This window comes from Magallana gigas, chromosome 1 (genome assembly GCF_963853765.1).
Source record: "Magallana gigas chromosome 1, xbMagGiga1.1, whole genome shotgun sequence".
Taxonomy (NCBI): Eukaryota; Metazoa; Mollusca; class Bivalvia; order Ostreida; family Ostreidae; genus Magallana; species Magallana gigas.
The window spans coordinates 58,296,903-58,320,842 of NC_088853.1; the positions used below are offsets into that span (position 1 = coordinate 58,296,903).

At 31.4% G+C, this 23,940-nt stretch overlaps 1 protein-coding gene across 2 annotated transcripts in view; it reads right to left on the reverse strand.

Moving 5' to 3' along the window:
• The window catches only part of LOC105341201 (protein jagged-1-like), a 332,190-nt gene that overhangs the window by 43,031 nt on the left and 265,219 nt on the right, over nucleotides 1-23,940 (reverse strand). The window contains exon 1 of one of the 2 annotated variants that reach the window (XM_066076554.1): nucleotides 2,209-2,556. The exons of the other annotated variant lie outside the window; for it this stretch is intronic. Coding sequence (XP_065932626.1) covers nucleotides 2,209-2,520 — 312 coding nt within the window. The 5' untranslated portion in view covers nucleotides 2,521-2,556. Of the gene's footprint in view, nucleotides 1-2,208; nucleotides 2,557-23,940 lie in introns of those variants that run through there. 2 annotated transcript variants of the gene reach the window in all.

Consider the following 23,940-nt stretch of genomic DNA (forward strand, 5'->3'; position numbering starts at 1 on the left):
TTCATGTTTATCGCTGTAGGTGTGTTACTCTTTTAAAACAACTGGAGTTAAAATTCGGACATACTTACTCGAATTTTTTCCATAAGACATACTTCAAATCGCTATATCTTAGCTGTGTTTCATATTCATAATGGAACTTAAATTAGCCTATACTTATTGTCTGAATGCCTAATGTATGTCACTGAATAAACCGAATAAAATAACTACCTAAGTTTAAAACATTTATTATGTGTTTTCACTAGTAATGGGAGAATTTGTACAATTACGTTAATGAGCCTCTCCCCTTCCATGGATACAATACAGTGTAAATATATATGGTCTCTTTAATTACATCAATAAGTTATCCTAAATAATGTATCCTCCTCCCCACAATATTTCATTTCGCGAGGGGATGCTCCGCTTTGCAGTGTTCGTGATAAGTTTAAATCACTGAGTTTAGTTGTAGTTTAGACAACAACATACGATACATTGCCATGAAATTTATATTAAAATAAAAACATTTTTAAAAAGAATAGAAGTAGTCACATAAATGCTTTCGATATGCATAAGAGTTCGTTTTCCGAGCTCTGCAGGAAGGCCCAGGAAAGTGCGATTGAACGTTATTGATTTCCCTCGAATAATTCAGTGAAAATTCAGGAGTGTATGTTAAAGGGGCATGGGCACGATTTTGGTCAATTTTTTTTTATCCGTTCTTAATGTTCACAATGCTTTAGTAAGTCATTTGTATTGGTTGACCAAAATTTGAGTGTCAGTCGTCGTGTTATAAGTGAGATACAGCGCTTACAATTATTTGCTATGTAAGCAAAGCTCTTTTGTTTACATTTTGAATGTTGAAGTGTAAATTCCAGTTTTATACTAAAAATAATGTGTTAAACGTTAGGAAATTTCTATTTATGCTTTAAATGAATAAGAAGATATACAAATCAGTTTGAAAAAGATTTTTTACTGGTATATTGAACCCATGTAAACAAAAACAGGACACAAGCCTTGTTTACATGACAAAGAATTGTGAGCCCTGTATCTTGCTCATATCTCTACGACTAACTCTCAAGATTCATTTAATCATTAGAAATGCTTTCAAAAAGCATTGTAAATAATAAAAACAGAAAAATAAAATTTGACCGAAATCGTGGCCATGCCCCTTTTAAGGGCATGGTCACAATTTTGGTCAAATTTTATTTTTATATTTTTATTATATACAATGCTTTAGGAATGCCTTTCTAACGATCAAATGAAATTTGGGTGCCAGTCGATAAGTTTTAAGCAAGATACAGGGCTCACTATTCTTCATCAGCTAAACAAGGCTCGTGTCCAGTAAAAAATATTTTTCAAGCTGATTCTGTATCTTCTCATTCATTTTAAGCATAAATAATGGTTCCTAAAAATTAACACATTCATTTCAGGACTAAAACTGGAATATTTACTTCAACTTCAAAATGTACAAAGCTTTGTATAAGGGAAGAATATTTTAAGCTCTGTAACTCGCTTATAACTCAACAAATGACATTCAAATTTTGATTGCCTATTAAAAATGCATTACCGGAGCATTGTAAACGTTAAAATCGAAAAAAAATTATTTTTGACCAAAATTTTTAACTTAGTATAGTTTTTCCATTTTTAAAAAATTAGAACGAAAAATTCTTTATACAGAGCATATATTTTTTTTTACTATGGATTACATTTCAATGGCGGCTGTGATGCCAATAAATTGAATACACTTGATTTTTTCGTGCAAATGTACGCTTACGTTAAACACAATAACATGATATGTTTTATATCCAGAGGTAAAGAAAGACACTTATTTATCCCCATTTGGTAAGATTTAGGTTTATTTAATTTATAATTTATCACCCGTTATAATCTTTAAAATATAACATACTGTATTTGGTAACATTGTCTTTTAAGATATAAAGAAACTTACAAGAGATATCATTTCCATTTTTTCTGTCACTCATTCCCCCTTTCGAACAAGGTTTGGCAAGGATATCAAACTTAACCAGTTTGTTTTCCCCTTTAAAACTTATGAGTAAGGTATTAAAAATCATTTGTCAATGAATATTCTTAAATGACCAAAAATTATTTATTTAGTTATTTTACCCTGAAAGAAAATTATTTGGTCAAATTTTGAAGCAGGATTCTGCCTGCTCGTTTTATATTTTAAAAAAAAAAATGTTACAAGGTTTAAAGTTCGTAAAAAGCTGTACTTACAGTTGTAATTTTGAAAAGTTCACATCGTGTAGTGGTATTTGAAAGGTTTGCGTGTCCACTGCGGAATCGACACGTGTAATAACCGTCAAAGGTACAAAGGTCAAAAGCATTACAAAGTAATTTCATTCCGCACTGCAATGCACACTCTACAATAGACGGAATTTCGAGTTTGTGAACCGCGAAAACGCCCAGATCAGTGGTTTCGGAAACATGCCCTTGTTTAATGAAGTACGAAGAAGAAAGTAGATATTGTCCGGAAGAATATATCAATGTTAAACAATGAATACATAAAATCACTGCCAAGAATTTCATTTTAGGTCCTCGTCATCTACATTTACATAATGGCTACTCATACATTGATAAGGTATTTAACATTAACTAAGAATTTATACAACAGTTCAAACAATCATTCGTAAGGATTAACCAATCAGTAAACATTTGCCCTATTCAAATCAATATGTTTTAAACATTTGTTATACAAAATCGATGGTCCATTTATTCGCTTTTATTGCTTATGTAAATTCGGTTTCATACAGGACTAATATCAAAGCAAGAAAACAATACCACTTAATATTATAAATCTTTGCATACAGGTAATAAGTAAAACAACTTCTTGTTCATTTAATGATGATTTTTTTTCCCCTTTACATCCTTAGTATGATGTTTCTTCTCAAATTTTAAGTATGAATTTAAAATAGATCTCAATAAACTTAAATATAATATTTCGCACTGTTAAAACATATACAGACGGGCTTTTTTCAGTTTGACATCGTTAAGCTGTTTCCTATCTACTCACGAGTTAGCTTGTAGATACTAGTGATAATAAAAGGGGCATAATTATTTGTATTGGTTTTTTTTCTGCTTCTGACGAACTAATCACAGCCTTGATTTTTTCAAAACAACAGTGTTATTATTTTTCATCTTGACCTTTTTGTAAAGATGAAAGGATGTTAAGTTATAAGAGGAAGTAAAATATAGATGAACAGTTGAAGTTCGGTTCTATTGTCTACAGAGTATTATTAGTTAGATCGTTGTAATATAAAAACGCTTCCACCTAAATCGACGTATAAAAGATTCATTCCACCACGTAAATATAGTATAGGGACAGAAAAGATAAAAAAATTTTTATTGGGAACGCCTATGACTGGGGCCGGTGACAAACAATGTGTAAATATAGGGATGATGTGATGTCAAACATAGTAGGTATTAAGACTACATAAATAGTGTGAAATCATTAGATTTAATGGTGGCTCAATTTTCGTAGAATCATGGGTACCTCTCATCCACATTAACATCTCCCATGAATTAATAGATTAGGGTTCCAAAGTCATGTCTATTTATGTTGGTATAAGTTAATAACCGAAATGTCGTCCCCATGAACCTGTAATATTTAAGTAATCAACAAAAAATGGCCCCCATGAATTTAAACGAATCAACAATATCATGGAGAATATGGGCAATACATTCAAAAGATTGATATATCTTCGTATTGAAGACAACGTTGGTGCTAGCTTACATATTTATCATTGACAAAATAAAGCATAAAACTTCTTGAAATACCTGATATCGATTTTTCTGATTATTTATTTTCTGTTAAGATATCAAAGATGAAGTTTTGATATTATTTGCTTTTTACAAAGTTATTAGGCAATATCCAATTTATTTTGTTTTGTTTACAGGTACATCAAACTAAAATGTATAGTCTATGTTCTACTACGTTAGTAACATCCTACTACAGTTTTACACTATATGGATCACGAATTCGTACGTTTTTAAATGATTGGCTTAGCCTAGTAAAGCGACAATACTAGTATGACCTGATCGACTAATTTAAAAAAAAAAAAATTACTTTTTGTGATGTAACTTTGATCGTTCTAAATATTTCAGTTATGACAGTTCACTAATTGAAATATCATAATTATCGAAAAGTATTGTTATCGGAACCATTTCAAGATTTTCAATCGTACATTTCATTTTCTTGTCTAAACTATTTAATTGTCAGTGAAATTGTTCTATTTTGAGTGTTAAGGCATAATAAATGTGAGACCCTTACCATGTTTCAAAAGTAAAGTATCTTCTTTATACTCATTCAGCAAACAATATTGCTCATTAGTTCCTTCCTAGCTTTATTCATTTTATCATGAACAACTGTTAGCTTTTGAAAAAAAAAAGTAAAAGAAAAAAAAAAACCCTTAAACTTAACTGCCCCCAATGTTACAATACAAGTGACTCTGTATCAGATCAGATCTGAGAGGACGCATCATATTTAAACCATCCTGATTAGGTTTGGCTTGATTTAGTTGTCGGAAATTGATTTTGGTTTTTGTAACTACCGAATTGGTGAAAAATTTATACATTTTTAATCTTAATTCTCGTATAAAAGAAAACATCGATAACACACATTTAATTTTTAATATTTCTTGGAAATTTACGATATGATGAAGTGATCACGATTAATTTTGACAAAAGTAGAGCTAAAGTCGTTGTGAAGCAACGAAGATGTTACCGCTGCAGATGAGAGTTGAAAAACAAGTTGTAATGAATAAATAACATAAGTGGTTTTCCTTTTACAATTAACAAACCGAGCTTATCTTAACAAGCAATTTGCTTTATGTTAACTACAACAGCGCACGATATTAAATTGACGTTTCATCTGTAACAATTGCGGAAGACGTAAATAATATGGGGATATAATTACCTAGTATATTATATAAAAGTTCGTTAACTATTGTATGCTGGCTACTTTATAAAATACACCTTAGTACTTCAACTCTTTATTTGCACGCATGACCGAGTAGCGTAATGGAGTTGAAACTTTAAAAAAAATAAGTAAATCTACAGAGTATCATGAAATAAGGTCATTAAGTAAAAAACTAGCGCAATGCTATTTGCGCCATAAAATGCAAGGCGTAAGTTTTATTTTTTCAGCTTTAATTGGACCAAGTTTTTTTTTTACATTTTGTGATGTAACTTTGATCGTTCTAAATATTTCACTATTGACAGTTCACTAATTGAAATATCATATTTATCGAAAAGTGTTGATATCGGAACCATTTCAAGATTTTCAATCGTACATTTCATTTTCTGTTCTAAACTATTTTATTGTCAGAGAAATTCTTCTATTTTGAATGTTTAGGCATAATAAATGTGAGACGTTTACCATGTTAAAAAAGTAAAGTATCTTCTTTATACTAATTCAGCAAACAATATTGCTCATTAGTTCCTTCCTAGCTTTATTCATTTTATCATGAACAACTGTTAGCTTTTGAAAAAAAAAGTAAAGAAAAAAAAACCCCTTAAACTTAACTGCCCCCAATGTTACAATACAAGTGACTCTGTATCAGATCAGATCAGATCTGAGAGGACGCATCATATTTAAACCATCCTGATTAGGTTTGGCTTGATTTAGTTGTCGGAAATTGATTTTGGTTTTTGTAACTACCGAATTGGTGAAAAATTTATACATTTTTAATCTTAATTCTCGTATAAAAGAAAACATCGATAACACACATTTAATTTTTAATATTTCTTGGAAATTTACGATATGATGAAGTGATCACGATTAATTTTGACAAAAGTAGAGCTAAAGTCGTTGTGAAGCAACGAGGATGTTACCGCTGCAGATGAGAGTTGAAAAACAAGCTGTAATGAATAAATAACATAAGTGGTTTTCCTTTTACAATTAATAAACCGAGCTTATCTTAACAAGCAATTTGCTTTATGTTAACTACAACAGCGCACGATATTAAATTGACGTTTCATGTTACAATTGCGGAAGACGTAAATAACATGGGGATATAATTACCTAGTATATTATATAAAAGTTCGTTAACTATTGTATGCTGGCTACTTTATAAAATACACCTTAGTACTTCAACTCTTTATTTGCACGCATGACCGAGTAGCGTAATGGAGTTGAAACTTTAAAAAAATAAGTAAATCTACAGAGTATCATGAAATAAGGTCATTAAGTAAAAAACTAGCGCAATGCTATTTGCGCCATAAAATGCAAGGCGTAAGTTTTATTTTTTCAGCTTTAATGGACCAAGTTTTTTTTTTTACTTTTTGTGATGTGACTTTGATCGTTCTAAATATTTCACTATTGACAGTTCACTAATTGAAATATCATAATTATCGAAAAGTATTGATATCGGAACCATTTCAAGATTTTCAATCGTACATTTCATTTTCTTTTCTAAACTATTTTATTGTCAGTGAAATTCTTCTATTTTGAATGTTTAGGCATAATAAATGTGAGACGTTTACCATGTTAAAAAAGTAAAGTATCTTCTTTATACTTATTCAGCAGTCAATATTGCTCATTAGTTCCTTCCTAGCTTTATTCATTTTATCATGAACAACGGTTAGCTTTTGAAAAAAAAGTAAAAGAAAAAAACCCCTTAAACTTAACTGCCCCTAATGTTACAATACAAGTGACTCTGTATCAGATCAGATCTGAGAGGACGCATCATATTTAAACCATCCTGATTAGGTTTGGCTTGATTAAATTGTCGGAAATTGATTTTGGTTTGTGTAACTACCGAATTGGTGAAAATTTTATACATTTTTAATCTTAATTCTAGTATAAAACAAAACATCGATAACACACATTCAATTTTTAATATTTCTTGGAAATTTACGATATGATAACATAAGTGGTTTTACTTTTACAATTAATAAACCGAGCTTATCTTAACAAGCAATTTGCTTTATGTTAACTACAACAGCGCACGATATTAAATTGACGTTTCATCTGTAACAATTTCGGAAGACGTAAATAACATGGGGATATAACTACCTTGTGTATTATATAAAAGTTCGTTAACTATTGTATGCTGGCTACTTTATAAAATACACCTTAGTACTTCAACTCTTTATTTGCACGCATGACCGAGTAGCGTAATGGAGTTAAATCTAAAGACTTGTACTTTTGATTCCTGGGTCTCTTAGGGATTTTTTCTCATTCAAATTATCTTTTGTATGAGTGACTTCTGTTATATATACAGCATACATTCCAATAAAGTACCTTTTACTTTTTTAGCTAATAATGTTCAATACAAAAAACACAAAGAAAACAAATATTTCTGGATGGTCGTGGACATTGTTGTTCTGTTCAACTCTTCTTGTAAAGATACGTAAATCGATATAGGACAACACTCAAATTCTGGAGTATATGATATTTTTTTTGTACTGAATATATGTACATGTTATACTAATTGCTTAAAAAGTAATTTCTAAATAGATAATAAAAGGTAAATATAATGATTAATTTGTTGAGCACCAGTTCTCCTTAATTCGTCGTTTGATAAATTATAATAAGGCTTTGAAAACTCGGTCTATGCTTTGCTTCCAAGCGCGCTGTTACGATACGTTCATACAAAATAAAATCATAAATAACCGAGGAATTCAAAGAGTAATTGTTTAAAGATTTTTACTGCTTTTTCGCATTCACATGTACTGTTTTCATGAAATTCAAATGCCAGGTTTTACTTAACTTTGACGAGGTCAAGTGTGATACATGCACGTTATGAAATATATATATATATATATATATATATATATATATATATATATATATATATATATATATATATATATATATATATATATATATATTATTTCCTTCGTGTCAAATTCATGAGCTGTGATATAGCAAGTGCCGCATACAAATCAGTTGACATCACTAAAATAACAAGAAATCATGAAGCTGATGTTAAATACTCAACATGTACCTTGTTGAACTTCTTAAACAAATTATGATGTTACATCACTAAGTTCTACATATAATGAAGTGATTTATTTTTTATAGATATACAAATAAATATGTAATGTGAAAATAACTGCAGAGTATTCAATTATAGGTAATTTATTGTCCTTCAAGAGCCTAACTTTTACAAGCAAATGTGTATTGATTAAAATTATTGGACTTGTTTCTCTTCCATTTTTTGGAGAACGTAATTTACTTATCAAATATTCATTTTAATAATCCAATGGATATTGATTACCCATTAGGAAATAAATTCAGAATATGAATTACAAGACCCAGTAAAAAACATACTAGTACAGTTTACATTATTATTTATGAATGCACAATTCAAGTTGTTCAAGGTAAAAAAAAAAAGGTTTTCGTGAAATTTGTTTCTATGGAACAATATAATGCTTCTTAATAAATATTAACATATTAAAAATAATAATAAAAATGCGATTTATGTATTAATCAAGGTTTTAAAATATTTGACTTATTTAACAATAAATTCATGAGAGATTGATAAAAGACGTGACAAATTAACTTTAATTTTTGACGTGATCAGGTATGATCACTTATGATATTAATACTCTAACTTTCGGTCTTTACCTTTAAAGAAACACCAGTTACACATGCCTGACTGATAGAAAGCTAAATTACACAAAGAAAAACATTTCTTTTTTTAAATTCAAATTACTACAATGTTGTTTGCCTTAAGAAGATGAAGGGCATGTTATACACTTATGATGAAAGAAAGTACTGAACATAACCATAACAAAGAATTATGTCGATATTTTGTGTATTTGAAAAGAATTGAAAAATAAATACATAACAAAGTATTTCGTACATGTACCTTATAAAAAAATCACTCCGTCACAATGAGAGAGAGAGAGAGAGAGAGAGAGAGAGAGAGAGAGAGAGAGAGAGAGAGAGAGAGAGAATAAAATGTAATATTAACTGAAGAATATTATATGAGGTAATTAATAATTTTTCAAGATTTTATGTTTAACCTTAGCAAAGGTAGATCGATTAAAATTGATGAACATTTGAGTGTTTATTGATTGCACATTATTCCATAAATCAAATCTTTAAAATCTCTAAAATACAAACTCAATATAAAATACAAACTCAAACGGTATTGAAAAGTATTACTCTAAAGTGCGCATTCGCACTGTTCAAGGTTGAATAAACTGTATCTTTCTACAGTACAATGTTGCTATTCCAAATCTCCCGAAGCCCTTGGGTTTTAATTAGCGTCCTTTTGTCGTGTTATTGCAGCTTACAACCGGGCTTCTCTAAACTTCAGCGAGGACACAGACTGGACAGGAAACTGATCCAGTCATTCACAGAACTCAGTTACATGTGATAGAATGTATAAAAACACCAGGGTGTAAATCTGTCAACTATTACAAAGGGGCTAACTACTGTGAAATCAATAACGAAAATAAGACGACAGCAGAGACTAGGTACATGGAGAGTGCTGGATGGGTATACAGTGAAAAGGAACACTGGCCAAAGGAAGATGTATTAGAATCTATATTAACTATCTATACTCTATCCCAAGACAAGATATATATATGCAGCACATTTTTAAATGGCTATTTACTATTTATATGGTATGTGACAATGCTATCGAATCCTTTTTATATTATTTGAATTTCAAGATAATTATTGTGATTTGTACTTTTTTCCTGATTAATCACTATACCTATTTTAATTTAAAAATCAGGATTGTATTTTTAATATTTTTTTTCTTAAATCTGCAAAAAAAAATGTAAGTGTTTTAAACAGTGTTTTACTTAAAATGGATGGCAAACACGCTAAGATATATTTTTGCAAATCATTTGATAAATTTCAGTCCCATTTTTATCATTTTTTTTAAAAAGAAGAACCAGTATTTTGCTTGATTCAAGTGTTTTTGTAGTAAAAAAGAAACTAGTAAGATTCCACAAGATGATTATATCTGCTATGATAAAAGAGATCGTTAATAAAAATTCGATGCTTTTGTAAATGCGCTTTATAGGCTTAGCATTCTCAAACTTTATATATTGAAGAAAGACAGTTTAATTAAACATTTAATTCAACTTTAAGTAGGGGTACTATTGCAAATATATGGTTAGGTTTTTAAAAAAGCATTTAAAAATATTTTAAAAATAGAACGGAACAGTGATAAATATACATTACTCTTTTTTTCATATCTTGCATTCCTAATTAAACAGAAATAAACGACACAAGACTAGACAATTGAAACGTTTGGGAGTTTTTCATCACCGTGTAATATGTAAATTATATGTTGCGATTGTTTTCATTTGTTCTAGCTTTGTTCGTAAATTATAATTGTGTTATGAATGTAACTAAATGTTTATGAAACGTCTTCACTGCAACAGAGAAAAAGAAGACCAAGGTAATAAAATGTTACGTTTTACCTTAGTGTTATCTGTTCAGTACCGATCAGACCCAACATAGAAGAAAGTAAGTAAACTCCAATTAAACACTGGGTTTACCTTCTGGGTTAACTCCAGGTTTGATAGAGTGGACCCAGAGTAAACCCCAATTAAACACAAAAAGTGAATCCCGGGTTTAGTCGAGGTTTAATTTGGTGATAGGCTGGGTCTGATCGGTACTGCAGGTTAACATTTAGTTAGAATTATTAATTGACGAGTTACCTTTTTAATGATTACAAAGTGGAGGATAACTGTTTATATTTCTGTTTTATCAAATAGAATATAAGCGAAAAATACGGCGAGTGTTCGGCTAGTTCCCGAATTATCGCCGATAAGAAAAGTGTCCAATTCGGTAAAAACATTGTGATTTTATCGTATTGGGCCTCGACTGCTCTGTTTTAGCAATAAAGTGTATTAAATAGCCTATTTTTTAAACCACTGATTTAAATAGAATATATTTAAATGTTGCTGTGTTGCGCGTAACAATAGCCAAATGCGTTGCTCAAAGAAACGCGTCGCTCCATGACGTCAACGTACTAACTATGTCAAACAATCAGTACATGTTAATATCATTTTATCTCATACGTGTGGTGTATATTACCCGTGTGATAAACCTTCGCTATATCAAACGGGTGATGCTTTATCAAATACTTCCGGACCGAACTATTTTTGACACAACCCCTCGCTTCAACGCTTCAGTGACCTATTTTCGAAGACTTGCTAGTACTTTCAACATAACTATATCTACTACAAAAGTTAATAGAAATTTTTTTTGTCAAAGATTTAAATTACAAATATGAAGGAAAACACATAACTGCGTAGCACATGCGTCGGAACCGAGGGGTTATTGTGAGTGGGGTACCCCCCCCCCCTCCCCCACCATTTTTGCAAAGTTATTCATAACCGTAACCACAAGACCCTTTTTTCTTGTTTGTCAAGATTTTTGATAAGTTTAGCCCACTTCCAACTTTCAATTTGCTTTGTGAAATTTATAAAACTGCAAATTACGATAACTATCAAGGAGTTCATCCTGACGACGCGATGAAAACAGAGCGCTCTGGTTGTGTTTATATACAAGAACTTACCGAAATAATGTTTCATAAGACTTTTATTCCACCACCAGTAATTATCCTTTTCACTATTTTCAATTTCGAATCATAAGGCTAGCCTAGTGTTTGTTTTATTAAACATCAACAACTGTTCCTCGTTCGAGTCAATTCAAACTAACGAGCATTCGCAACTTTGTGTATGTCAACAAACTTGATTATTCAACTCTTCTAATCGGAATTTCCATTTAGTCAAGTGAATAAGCTCTAAGAGAAATTATTTAAGCTAGAAATATTAATTTAAGGTTTATTTCAGTGAAACTTTACATTAAAAAAGTTAGATTTATCTCAGAAATGACGTACTAAATTATATTGTGCAAGGTCACAATAGCCGCATAACACAACGTTGCATCATCGTTTTTAATCTTTGAAAGAAAAAAAGTTCGGGTCACACAAGTCTCAAAAGCTTCATAATATAAATCAAATTGTATGAGATAAATAGAACATCTATAATTGTGTGATTTTATATTTGCTTTATCCAACTCGTTGAAATGGTTATATTCGCTCGGCAAGCCTCGCAAATATATACACCATTTCAACTCGTTGGATAAAGCAAATATAAAATCACACAATATAGATATCCTCTATATACACGTAAAGGGAGTTCCTCCATAACTATCATATTTCATATCTAATAAATTGCACGTTTGATCATTAAAATTTTACTGTGATTTTAAGGGATTTATTTAATAATAAAGATTCACCTTTGACATTTAGGAGCTGGCTGGAGCTTGTTCGAACTCAACGTGTGAAATCAACCAGACATGTACCACTGTCGTGTATCCGCGCCGGTAGTGACATGTTTGGATAACGTGAAAATGGCGTATCCATTGCAAAAACAATGAGTGTTGTGTCCTTTTTTCTATCGACAACGAGGTAAATATTAATTAAAATATCGTAATAGTCGTTCATAATTTTCTTAAGGTTTTGCAGTTGAAAAAAGTATGCGTTATTTTTGTTCATCGTTAATAAAAACGACTTATTTGTAGAAAAATCAATCGTTTACGTGTCATTTTAACGCTAAAACCAAGAACTATTTTTAGATTATGTAGATAATATAATACATACTAAAAATCTGAAGCAGCCAAAAGTTATTTAAAACATTAAATTAACCAAATAAAATCAAATCGATGTTTTTTTAATACATTAATATGTATAAAAATAGCAATAACTTCATGCACCTGCTAAAGAAGTAGTACGGTTTGGATAAATAATTTATTCCGGTTTGGATGCTAAAATATAAATTGTGCAAATGGTACGGTTTGAATAATTTAAAGTTATAGCATTTTTGATATTTTAGACATAAAGAGAGCAGTTTGCATTTTATCGGTGTGCAACCGAAGATACATCTTTTTAAAAAAATATTGGGTCATTCAATTACACAGCATGCAAAAGATGTATTTTAAGTCAGGTAAAAAGAACATAATGTACAGACGATGAATTTTTCTTTCCTGTCCGACATTTTTATAAATGTGATGAAACCAAAATACTTCCACATGTTCGAAGGGAACTAAAACTGGATGACAAAGTTCATTTCTTTAGACAAGCATGTTTTTTTCTCTGATTAAATGGTATACAAATGTATTAAGTATATAATTGATCAGAAATTGATTATTTAACAAATAAGGAATCATTCTTTGATCGAATATCATAAGTTGATTATTTTGGTCGGGGCGTGGTCAAACCCAATAACGCTCGAAACGAAATTACACCTCACAATATCGAAAGAATAATTTCTTATTACTTATATTAATTTAATTCAAAGCAATTGTACTTTTAAATATTTGAATAAGCAAACGTCATTTGAATTTATTGGACTGAATATGAACAAATTGATACTTAGCGTTATCACATGAAAAAACACTGAAAAATGTAAATATAGTTACATCAAGTTTTTTTTAATAACATTTCAAAAGACTACTTTCTTTAATTTTAAATTATAAAGAAAATATGAGTTGAAACATGAGAAACACAATAAAATGTAAAAAAAAAAAAAAAGAAAAAAAAAAGAGAAGATTTTCACCTTTAACCTGAAAAGCAATACATCATATAAACACCTTAACAGACAACTATCTACTACTTTTATGGCAAGCGACTATATGATGTGTTTTTTTTTAGTTATTCTGAAATGATATTTATAATCGTGAAGTACGTTTAACGGAGAACGTGCTTGGTAATAATATTATGAAAGTGAGCCTCGTTTTCATTCAATACCAAGCCTGTACATCGCTAGACAAAGAAATTTCTACAATTATTTCACTCCCAGTGATTATACTGATATAATACAAAGTACCATAGATGTCTGCCAAGTCATATATTTGCTCTGTTGTTAGAAATAGTTGGTCCAAAAAATTCAAGTGATGTCGAGACCTTAGTAAACAGTCATTTTATATGTAAATTTATTCAATCATAATTCTCATCAGAAAATCAAAACGATAAATATGTATCACTGTATATCAAGACGTTTTGGTGACTCATGCGGGAAATGAAGGTGGCGTTACTGCAGAAAATGTACTAAACCGGCGTTAGTATTTACCATGAAAGTATAATGATAAAAATTTCATAGTTAAAAATTTGCCAAAGCGCAGTTGTTAGGCTGTTGCAAAACTAAAAAGTTGTTTGGGGACGTTTCAATTTTTAATTTAAAAAATTAGACAAGTATGATATTTGATAAGTTAAATACTCTGTATCAAAAGTGATTTTTTTTTTCATTTTCATGAAACCCATATCAGGATACTAATAATTAAAAATCCACGTTATCACGGTTTGTTCTGTGCAGTGTATCTATATATTATATCGTTTCAATTTTAAAAGAGAAAAACAATATTTGTATCATTAGTTGATTTTACAGACTTTAAATTTTTTAAAGTTGGTATAATTCTGTATTTGATTGATCTCTTTTATTTTTTCACGTTTAAAGCCAATAACGTTATAGAAGCATAACAATTGAAACTGTCGTAAACACATGTGTGTTTGTGTCGGTAAAGATTTTGGTAAGGCTGAATCTTTCGAAATTAATATTGATGGAATGATTATACAACAGACTTAACATATTTGTAAAGCACTCTGTATGCCATTTTTATAAGCCAATTGCAAGTTACTTGGAGCGTGTGTAAAATTTAAATTCAAATTACGGTATATTAAGTTTTGTTGGCTTAAATGCACAAGTCTTTAACATGTATGTTTATTATTTTAAACAATGTGACTTTATATGTCTATCACATGATGATATTCACAGTATTGAAAGCATGCTTTTCAATGAGGGCATGTATATCGCACAGTAGCGATGCTATATCCCCTTCGCGAGGGGAAATTAAAGGAACTGTTTACACTCACATATTAATTACATCCAAACCGTATCAGATGCGTATCCAAACCGTTCCTATTTTGAAAAACAAGGCCATCCAAACCTGTTCCGTTGTTCAAAATTAATCGACATAAACTGTTTATTTACATAATTTTAACATAAACTTCGTAGAACTTTACAGATTTTAAACACTTTTAAATAGATCTGACGATCTTTTTCCTGTAAAAGTAGACAATGTATGCCTTAAATAACACGAAAACTTTTCAAGAAGCAAACGGAACCACCATTTTCACTTTATCCAAACACGTCACTACCGGCGCGGATACACGACAGTGTGTACACACAAGAGATATTCCGAGGATAAATTCTTTGAATGTGTTTTGTCAGGTAAAATCATCCGGTAACTTGCTTTAATGCAAATAAATACTATTAAAAATATAAATGTTTTATCTACCTTATTGGATTTTCTTATGCATATTGACAAAAACTCAAGTGTCAAAGAAAGCTAATTTTTTTCAACATAAGAACTCGTCTAAACGAAATTCATACAAGCCCGTTTGTCGACACGTATTATGTTTCAATTTCAAACAAAATACTATAATACTTCCAAGAATTAAAATTGTTAGACTTAAATATGTATTAAACTAACTGTCAGTTGAAGAAAATAGCATAATAAACTAGAGAAATTGACAACATTGTCGTACCATTTTGTAAAAGTAAAATTTATCCTCTTATCCTAGGTATTGATCATATTAATTTTAGTGTAAAATTTCATTGTTTATTATGTGCCTTTATTCATAAGATTGATTTTCAACACGCCTCGTGTTCTGACGGATACCCCCAGTCTGGTTCAGGTGAATATGCTAATATGATATGTGAGGAGGTAAATTATTCATGCTTTAGTATTGAAAAACAGATGGTGTTTTAAATGCATGTAAAATAAAACCAATATTTCCAATAATGCAACAAGTAAAATGAAACCGGTTTATTAATTTTTTTCGATATCACGAGTACTGTGTCACGCTCACGGCACCAGCAATGCTAACAGTTTAGAACAACGCATTGGAAGTGTTATTATGCATGATGTTTGAAAATAGTTATATTTAACAAAAAATTTGATTGACAATTAAAATGTTCCTATGAACATAAAATAAAACACGTACAACTGTGCAAACAACATAACCCACTAAAGCGGGTATAGCATTTTTAAAGGGCTAATTGTTGTTAATGAGAGACATAAACCATTGAAAAAGCAATGCCTTCATACATATATCTATCGAATATTTCAGTATTTTTTTCCTGTACTTTTTACAATGTTTTTTCTTGGAAATGGAATGGAATGGAAATGCGTTCATCCATTCTAGAATCTGCCATGTTTTTACAACCGGTTAGCTCAAAAACATACTTCTCAGCAAGGACTTAGGGATGTTGATATATTTTGAACACCGATTAATGGAATCCCTTCGCATTGATCTTGTGATAGACACTTGACCCAGTTAATTGGGTTTTTTTATGCCATGAAACGTATATTTTTCTTCTCAGTGACCTGTGAGATCTGTCACTTGTGCCCTGGCTTTAAGGATGAAATGGTCTTCCTCGTATGCCTTCTTATCTTATATCTCTGACCAGGGTTTTCAAAATTGCCTTTAACTTCATTTCCGTTGTATCATTGAATGGTTTTTAGTAAACCATCTTCAATAAAGATGGTTTACAGTCAAGTAATCATGTACCTGAAGTGGACTACAACAACTGTTAGCTGAAAGTTGTCTTTGAACATTAACTGAATTGTTACGTCGTTCCTAAATACAATATTCATATATATTAAATAAAGTACAACTACATTAACTTGTACACATACCCTGACCCTACAGTACTATTCCAATATTCGACACTACCAAATGGAGCAAGTTCTGCCAGTCGGTAATGGATCAGGTGCTGAGAGAAAGTTACTTGCGACTGTAGAAGAGGTGAAAGTGAACTTAAATACGGAATTATTACTAACAATTGTAAAGAAACTGGACAAGATATCAACTGCAAACCTTGAGGAAAAGGAAGAGATGTTCAAGTACTTGATATTACTCCCCCCCCCCCCCCCCCCCATCAAAAGATGAGCTTATGCAAGCTGATGAATATGCATGTATATCACCAATATATCAGAGATTGTAAAATTGATAACATATTTTAAAAAAAATACAGCTTTTGACATAAACAATGGTGATTGAATTAAACAATTATTTAAAAATTAGATTTGGGAATTGACTCCCTATTACTTGCGCCTGCATCTTTTAAAAGGAGTAAATTTATAGTTGTAATTCTTTTATACTAAGGTGAAATCATAAGAGGAGAAAATATGAAGTCGTCAGTCAGACAGCTTCTCATTAACATTATAACAATCAACCTGGCCCAGGAGATCAATTGGTAAGGAAAGGAGAAAAACTAGCCTTCTCCAAATTAAACTTAAATATTGCCTTGAAAGGACAAGAGGCCCATGGGCCACATCGCTCACCTGAGGAACAATAGGTATGATAAAATCAGCTTAATGGAGTCATAATACAAACTATCTGGACAATGTACAATAATTCATGTAAATTCTGTATAAATAAAATCCATTTTCTCCTGGTATTCTTATGTTTATAATCATTAGTCCCTTTTCTAACAGGATGATTTTATTGTCATATCATATGTTGAGTATTGCAGTTCTAAAAAAGATCCCTAACAATAGTTTATATATGGGATATAAACGTACATCAAACTCTGAAACTTTTCGTGAGGCCAAAGAATTGTACTGGGGCCAAAGTTTAAAAAATTATATAGAATCATCTGGCTGATTAGTTTCTGAGAAGATTTTTAAAGATTTACCCTATATTCATGTATTCCTTTGTTAAACTTTGACCCCCCCAATGTGGCCCCACCCTACCCCTGTGGATCATTATTTTCACAACTTTGAATCTACACTACCTAAGGATGCTTTCACACAAGTTTCAGCTTTCCTGGCTGATTAGTTTCTGAGAAGAAGATTTTTAAAGAATAACTCTGTTTATTCCTATGTAAAACATCGACCTCCCATTGTGGCCCAAACCTACCCCGAGGGGTCATGATTTTCACAAATTTGAATCTTCACTACCTGAAAATGCTTCCACACAAGTTCCAGCTTTGCCGGCGAAGTAGTTTCTGAGAAGAAGACTTTTAAAGATTTACTGTATATATTCCTATGTTAAACTTCGATCCCCCATTGTGGCCCCACCCTACCCCTGTGGGTCATGATTTTCACAACTTTGAATTTGCACTACCTGAGGATGCTTACACACAGGTTCCAGCTTTACCGGCGAATTGGTTTCTGAGAAGAAGATTTTAAAAGATTTACTGTATATATTCCTATTATAAACTTCGATCCCCCATTGTGGCCCCACCCTACCCCCGGGGGTCATGATTTTTCACAACTTTGAACTTACACAAGTGTCAGCTTTCCTGGCTGATTAGTTTCTGAGAAGAAGATTTTTAAAGATTTACTGTATATATTCCTATGTAAAACGTCGATCCCCCATTGTGGCCCCACCCTACCCCCGGGGGTCATGATTTTCACAAATTTGAATCTTCACTACCTAAGGATGCATCCACACAAGTGCGAGCAAATCTCTGTATCTTGCTTATAATTCGAAGCTTAACACTCAAATATGGTTAGTAAATAGAAATTGTCAATTCGAAATACGCATTATTTTGCAGCAATATCTACAGCGAATACAAATATACTAGTCCATCAAATATCCTGAAAGTTTATTGAGATTGGCAGATTAATAACTGCCAATCTTTTGTTTTGCCCAGGCCAAGTCTTGCCTACCCATTTTACCGAATGCCGAGCCCGAAGCTATTAAACTGATTGAAACACGCCTTTCCTTTATTATTATTTTCGAAATAACTTAGATTTGAAACAAAATTACCCCTTATTTTTGCAATTTATATTTTCCTTCCCATAAGGATAATTTATGCTACACTACGTTGAATTTGCCTCGGTAGTTAAAAAAAAGATTTTTGTAAAAATGCACCCCCCTTTTTCTACAGTTTCAAGGTTTTCTCCGCTTTGAATACAGAACGGACATTTATTTCTGCAATTTATATTCGCCCTCCCATAAGGATGCTTTGTGCCAAATTTGGTTGAAATTAGATAAGCAATTTTAGAGAAGAAGTTCAAAATGTAAACAGTTTACAGACGGACGGACAGACGGACGACGGACAAAATGTGATCAGAATAGCCCACTTCAGCTTCCAGCTCAGGTGAGCTAAAAACGATTGCTTGTGTAATTTTTGTTCATATAATAAATTGTTTAAATTGTCCAACAGTTAGATAAGGAAATAAAAAATATAGTAGTTTTCATATACTGTAAAACGAAAAAATTTGATGCATACGTATTTTAGCGCAAACGCAAGTGCCAGTACATTAGCGCAATTATATTTTAGCGCATGCATCTTTTCTTTATAAAAGAATACGAAAAAATATTGTTGTTTGATAAACAATCACGCCCAAAATTTAGTTCGGTGTTCACTCAAGCACGTGAACACAACGACTTTAATTTCTATCTCACATGCACGAGATGCACGAGCTGTCGTTGAGAACAATACACTTACTTTTGTGTAAATCGTCAGTAGATAGATATGAAAACTTCATTTATTGGCGATGATGTGTAATTTTTGTTGGTGAATTCATTTGAATTATCGGACTTTGAATTTAACGTGTCGACTTGGATAACACTAGAAGAGTCTCGAAACTAAAAGTGACATTTACTATGAGTTTCGATCACCATGAGAAAATCTTTTGCACAGTAATTTTACATTAAAGAAACCCACAAAAATAGGTATCGTCATGTTATATTTATATCCACTAATCAGAGATCAAAGAAATTAAGATCAATCATGTATTGTCCGCGTTAACGATCGCCACGCTTAATCACATTTTCACCTCGAGGCGTTAATGGCATGGGGAGAACCCCAATTTTCAAGGTGCTAATGAGAGATATTAAAAAGCAATTAAAACTTAATTAACTAATCCATGTTTAGGCATTTATACCCGATAACCCATACCGTTTACCAACTGTGAAACTTTGGTCAGCAAACAATGCAGACGTTTTCCGTGAAAAGTTAGATCACTCCACCGTCGAAAGGATCACTGACGAACTATTACATTTAAAGACATCAAATACTGTGAATGAGGAAAATATTAAAAAGGTGATGACAAAATTGTGTAAATTATTCATTACAACGGCAGAACAATCTTTTGGGAAAAAACATAGTGCTCCTGTAAATTCTAAGGATAAACCATGGTTTAACTCCAAATGTAAGACAGCAAGGAAGAACTTTCATTTAGCGAAGCGTATGCACAGCCGCAATCAATCTACAGAAAATAAGGCCACCTTAAAGTTAACAAGTAAACATTATAAAGCAGTTTTGGACGAATCCTTAAAGAAATACAAAAAGGACTTATCAAATAAATTGCAGAATCTACGTGCGTAGAATACTAGAGAATACTGGAACATTCTTAACAATTCAAATAAGACAAAAAAATGTTCTGCAGATATTGATACATTGTATAATTTTTTTAAAATATTGAATGAAAATGAAGGCGCTGAAACATGTGATAGTATTATTGATCAATCGGATACGGTGAATGAATTACTTAATAGCCCTATCACTAGTGAAGAGATTCTGAATTCAATTAATAGTTTAAAAAACAAGAAAGCCCCTGGCTATGACAATGTTATGAACGAACACATTAAAACTACAATGTCGAATTTTTTACAACTTGTTCAACATTATTTTTGATACTGGTATTGTCCCAGAGGAATGGTTAATAGGCATTATTAGACCAATATATAAAAATAAGGGTGACCCATCTAATCCAGAAAATTATAGACCAATCACTTAATTAAGTTGCTTAGGGAAAGTATTAACAAATATTTTAGGAACACGCATTGAACATTTTGCAGATGATATTTCACTTATTAAAGAAAGTCAGGCGGGATTTAGGAAAGGGTTTTCCACACTTGACAATATTCTAGTTTTGCAGTTTTTAACACACACACTGATCAACAGTAAAAAGAAATTATACTGTGCATTTGTAGATTTCAAACAAGCTTTTGATACAGTATGGAGGTATGGGCTCTGGTACAAACTTCTTAAAAGTGGAATAAATGGTAAATGTTTTACATACATAAAAAACATGTACAAAGGTATAAAATCAAAAATATGTATTAATGGGTTTTCGTCTGATCTTTTTACTTGTAATGTCGGTGTACGACAAGGAGAAAGTTTATCTCCATTCTTGTTTTCTTGTATATAAATGATCTAGAAGATTATTTGTTAGATAAAAACATAACTGGACTGTCTACAATTACTGAGGAAATTGAAAAGGAACTTTTTTTATATTTAAAAATGTTTATCCTGTTTTATGCAGGCGATACTGTTATTTTAGCTGAGTCTGCAAACGATTTATAGATTGCCCTTAATGAATTCTATAAATACTGTGATACGTGGAAACTTACTGTTAATATTTGTAAAACAAAAATTGTTGTATTTTCTAAAGGTCGTCAACCCAAATATGTCTTTTCATATAATGGTTTACCTATTGAAATAGTTAAGTAATTTATTTATCTAGGTGTAATTTTCTCAAGAACAGGTTCATTTTTCAAAGCAAAAAAACGGCTATGTGAGCAAGCACAGAAATCAATGTACGGAGTAATAAGGAAGATAAGAACTTTTAATTTACCTATTGATTGTCAATTAGATTTATTTGATAAAATTGTTGTACCAGTTTTATTGTATGCATGCGAAGTTTGGGGTTATGAAAATATTGAGATTATTGAACGTGTCCATTTAAAATATTTAAAACATATACTCAATCTGAAAAGTTGTACACCTAGCTACATGGTATATGGTGAAACTGGACGATTTCCTCTGTATATAACCATTTTTACTAGAATGATTTCATTCTGGGCCAACATAATCAATAACAGTGAAAACAAGTTAAGCAAAATCATATATATGTATGTACGTATTCTTTTTGATAAGGGACAAATATTAAATCCATGGCTATGCTCTTTAAAAAATGTTTTAGATAAATGCGGGCTTTCAAATTTATGATGTGATCATGAATCGTACCATTATAACTCCAGTTGGATTATATATTGAAGAAAGACAGTTTAATTAAACATTTAATTCAACTTTAAGTAGGGGTACTATTGCAAATATATGGTTAGGTTTTTAAAAAAGCATTTAAAAATATTTTAAAAATAGAACGGAACAGTGATAAATATACATTACTCTTTTTTTCATATCTTGCATTCCTAATTAAACAGAAATAAACGACACAAGACTAGACAATTGAAACGTTTGGGAGTTTTTCATCACCGTGTAATATGTAAATTATATGTTGCGATTGTTTTCATTTGTTCTAGCTTTGTTCGTAAATTATAATTGTGTAATAGAATGTAACTAAATGTTTATGAAACGTCTTCACTGCAACAGAGAAAAAGAAGACCAAGGTAATAAAATGTTACGTTTTACCTTAGTGTTATCTGTTCAGTACCGATCAGACCCAACATAGAAGAAAGTAAGTAAACTCCAATTAAACACTGGGTTTACCTTCTGGGTTAACTCCAGGTTTGATAGAGTGGACCCAGAGTAAACCCCAATTAAACACAAAAAGTGAATCCCGGGTTTAGTCGAGGTTTAATTTGGTGATAGGCTGGGTCTGATCGGTACTGCAGGTTAACATTTAGTTAGAATTATTAATTGACGAGTTACCTTTTTAATGATTACAAAGTGGAGGATAACTGTTTATATTTCTGTTTTATCAAATAGAATATAAGCGAAAAATACGGCGAGTGTTCGGCTAGTTCCCGAATTATCGCCGATAAGAAAAGTGTCCAATTCGGTAAAAACATTGTGATTTTATCGTATTGGGCCTCGACTGCTCTGTTTTAGCAATAAAGTGTATTAAATAGCCTATTTTTTAAACCACTGATTTAAATAGAATATATTTAAATGTTGCTGTGTTGCGCGTAACAATAGCCAAATGCGTTGCTCAAAGAAACGCGTCGCTCCATGACGTCAACGTACTAACTATGTCAAACAATCAGTACATGTTAATATCATTTTATCTCATACGTGTGGTGTATATTACCCGTGTGATAAACCTTCGCTATATCAAACGGGTGATGCTTTATCAAATACTTCCGGACCGAACTATTTTTGACACAACCCCTCGCTTCAACGCTTCAGTGACCTATTTTCGAAGACTTGCTAGTACTTTCAACATAACTATATCTACTACAAAAGTTAATAGAAATTTTTTTTGTCAAAGATTTAAATTACAAATATGAAGGAAAACACATAACTGCGTAGCACATGCGTCGGAACCGAGGGGTTATTGTGAGTGGGGTACCCCCCCCCCCTCCCCCACCATTTTTGCAAAGTTATTCATAACCGTAACCACAAGACCCTTTTTTCTTGTTTGTCAAGATTTTTGATAAGTTTAGCCCACTTCCAACTTTCAATTTGCTTTGTGAAATTTATAAAACTGCAAATTACGATAACTATCAAGGAGTTCATCCTGACGACGCGATGAAAACAGAGCGCTCTGGTTGTGTTTATATACAAGAACTTACCGAAATAATGTTTCATAAGACTTTTATTCCACCACCAGTAATTATCCTTTTCACTATTTTCAATTTCGAATCATAAGGCTAGCCTAGTGTTTGTTTTATTAAACATCAACAACTGTTCCTCGTTCGAGTCAATTCAAACTAACGAGCATTCGCAACTTTGTGTATGTCAACAAACTTGATTATTCAACTCTTCTAATCGGAATTTCCATTTAGTCAAGTGAATAAGCTCTAAGAGAAATTATTTAAGCTAGAAATATTAATTTAAGGTTTATTTCAGTGAAACTTTACATTAAAAAAGTTAGATTTATCTCAGAAATGACGTACTAAATTATATTGTGCAAGGTCACAATAGCCGCATAACACAACGTTGCATCATCGTTTTTAATCTTTGAAAGAAAAAAAGTTCGGGTCACACAAGTCTCAAAAGCTTCATAATATAAATCAAATTGTATGAGATAAATAGAACATCTAT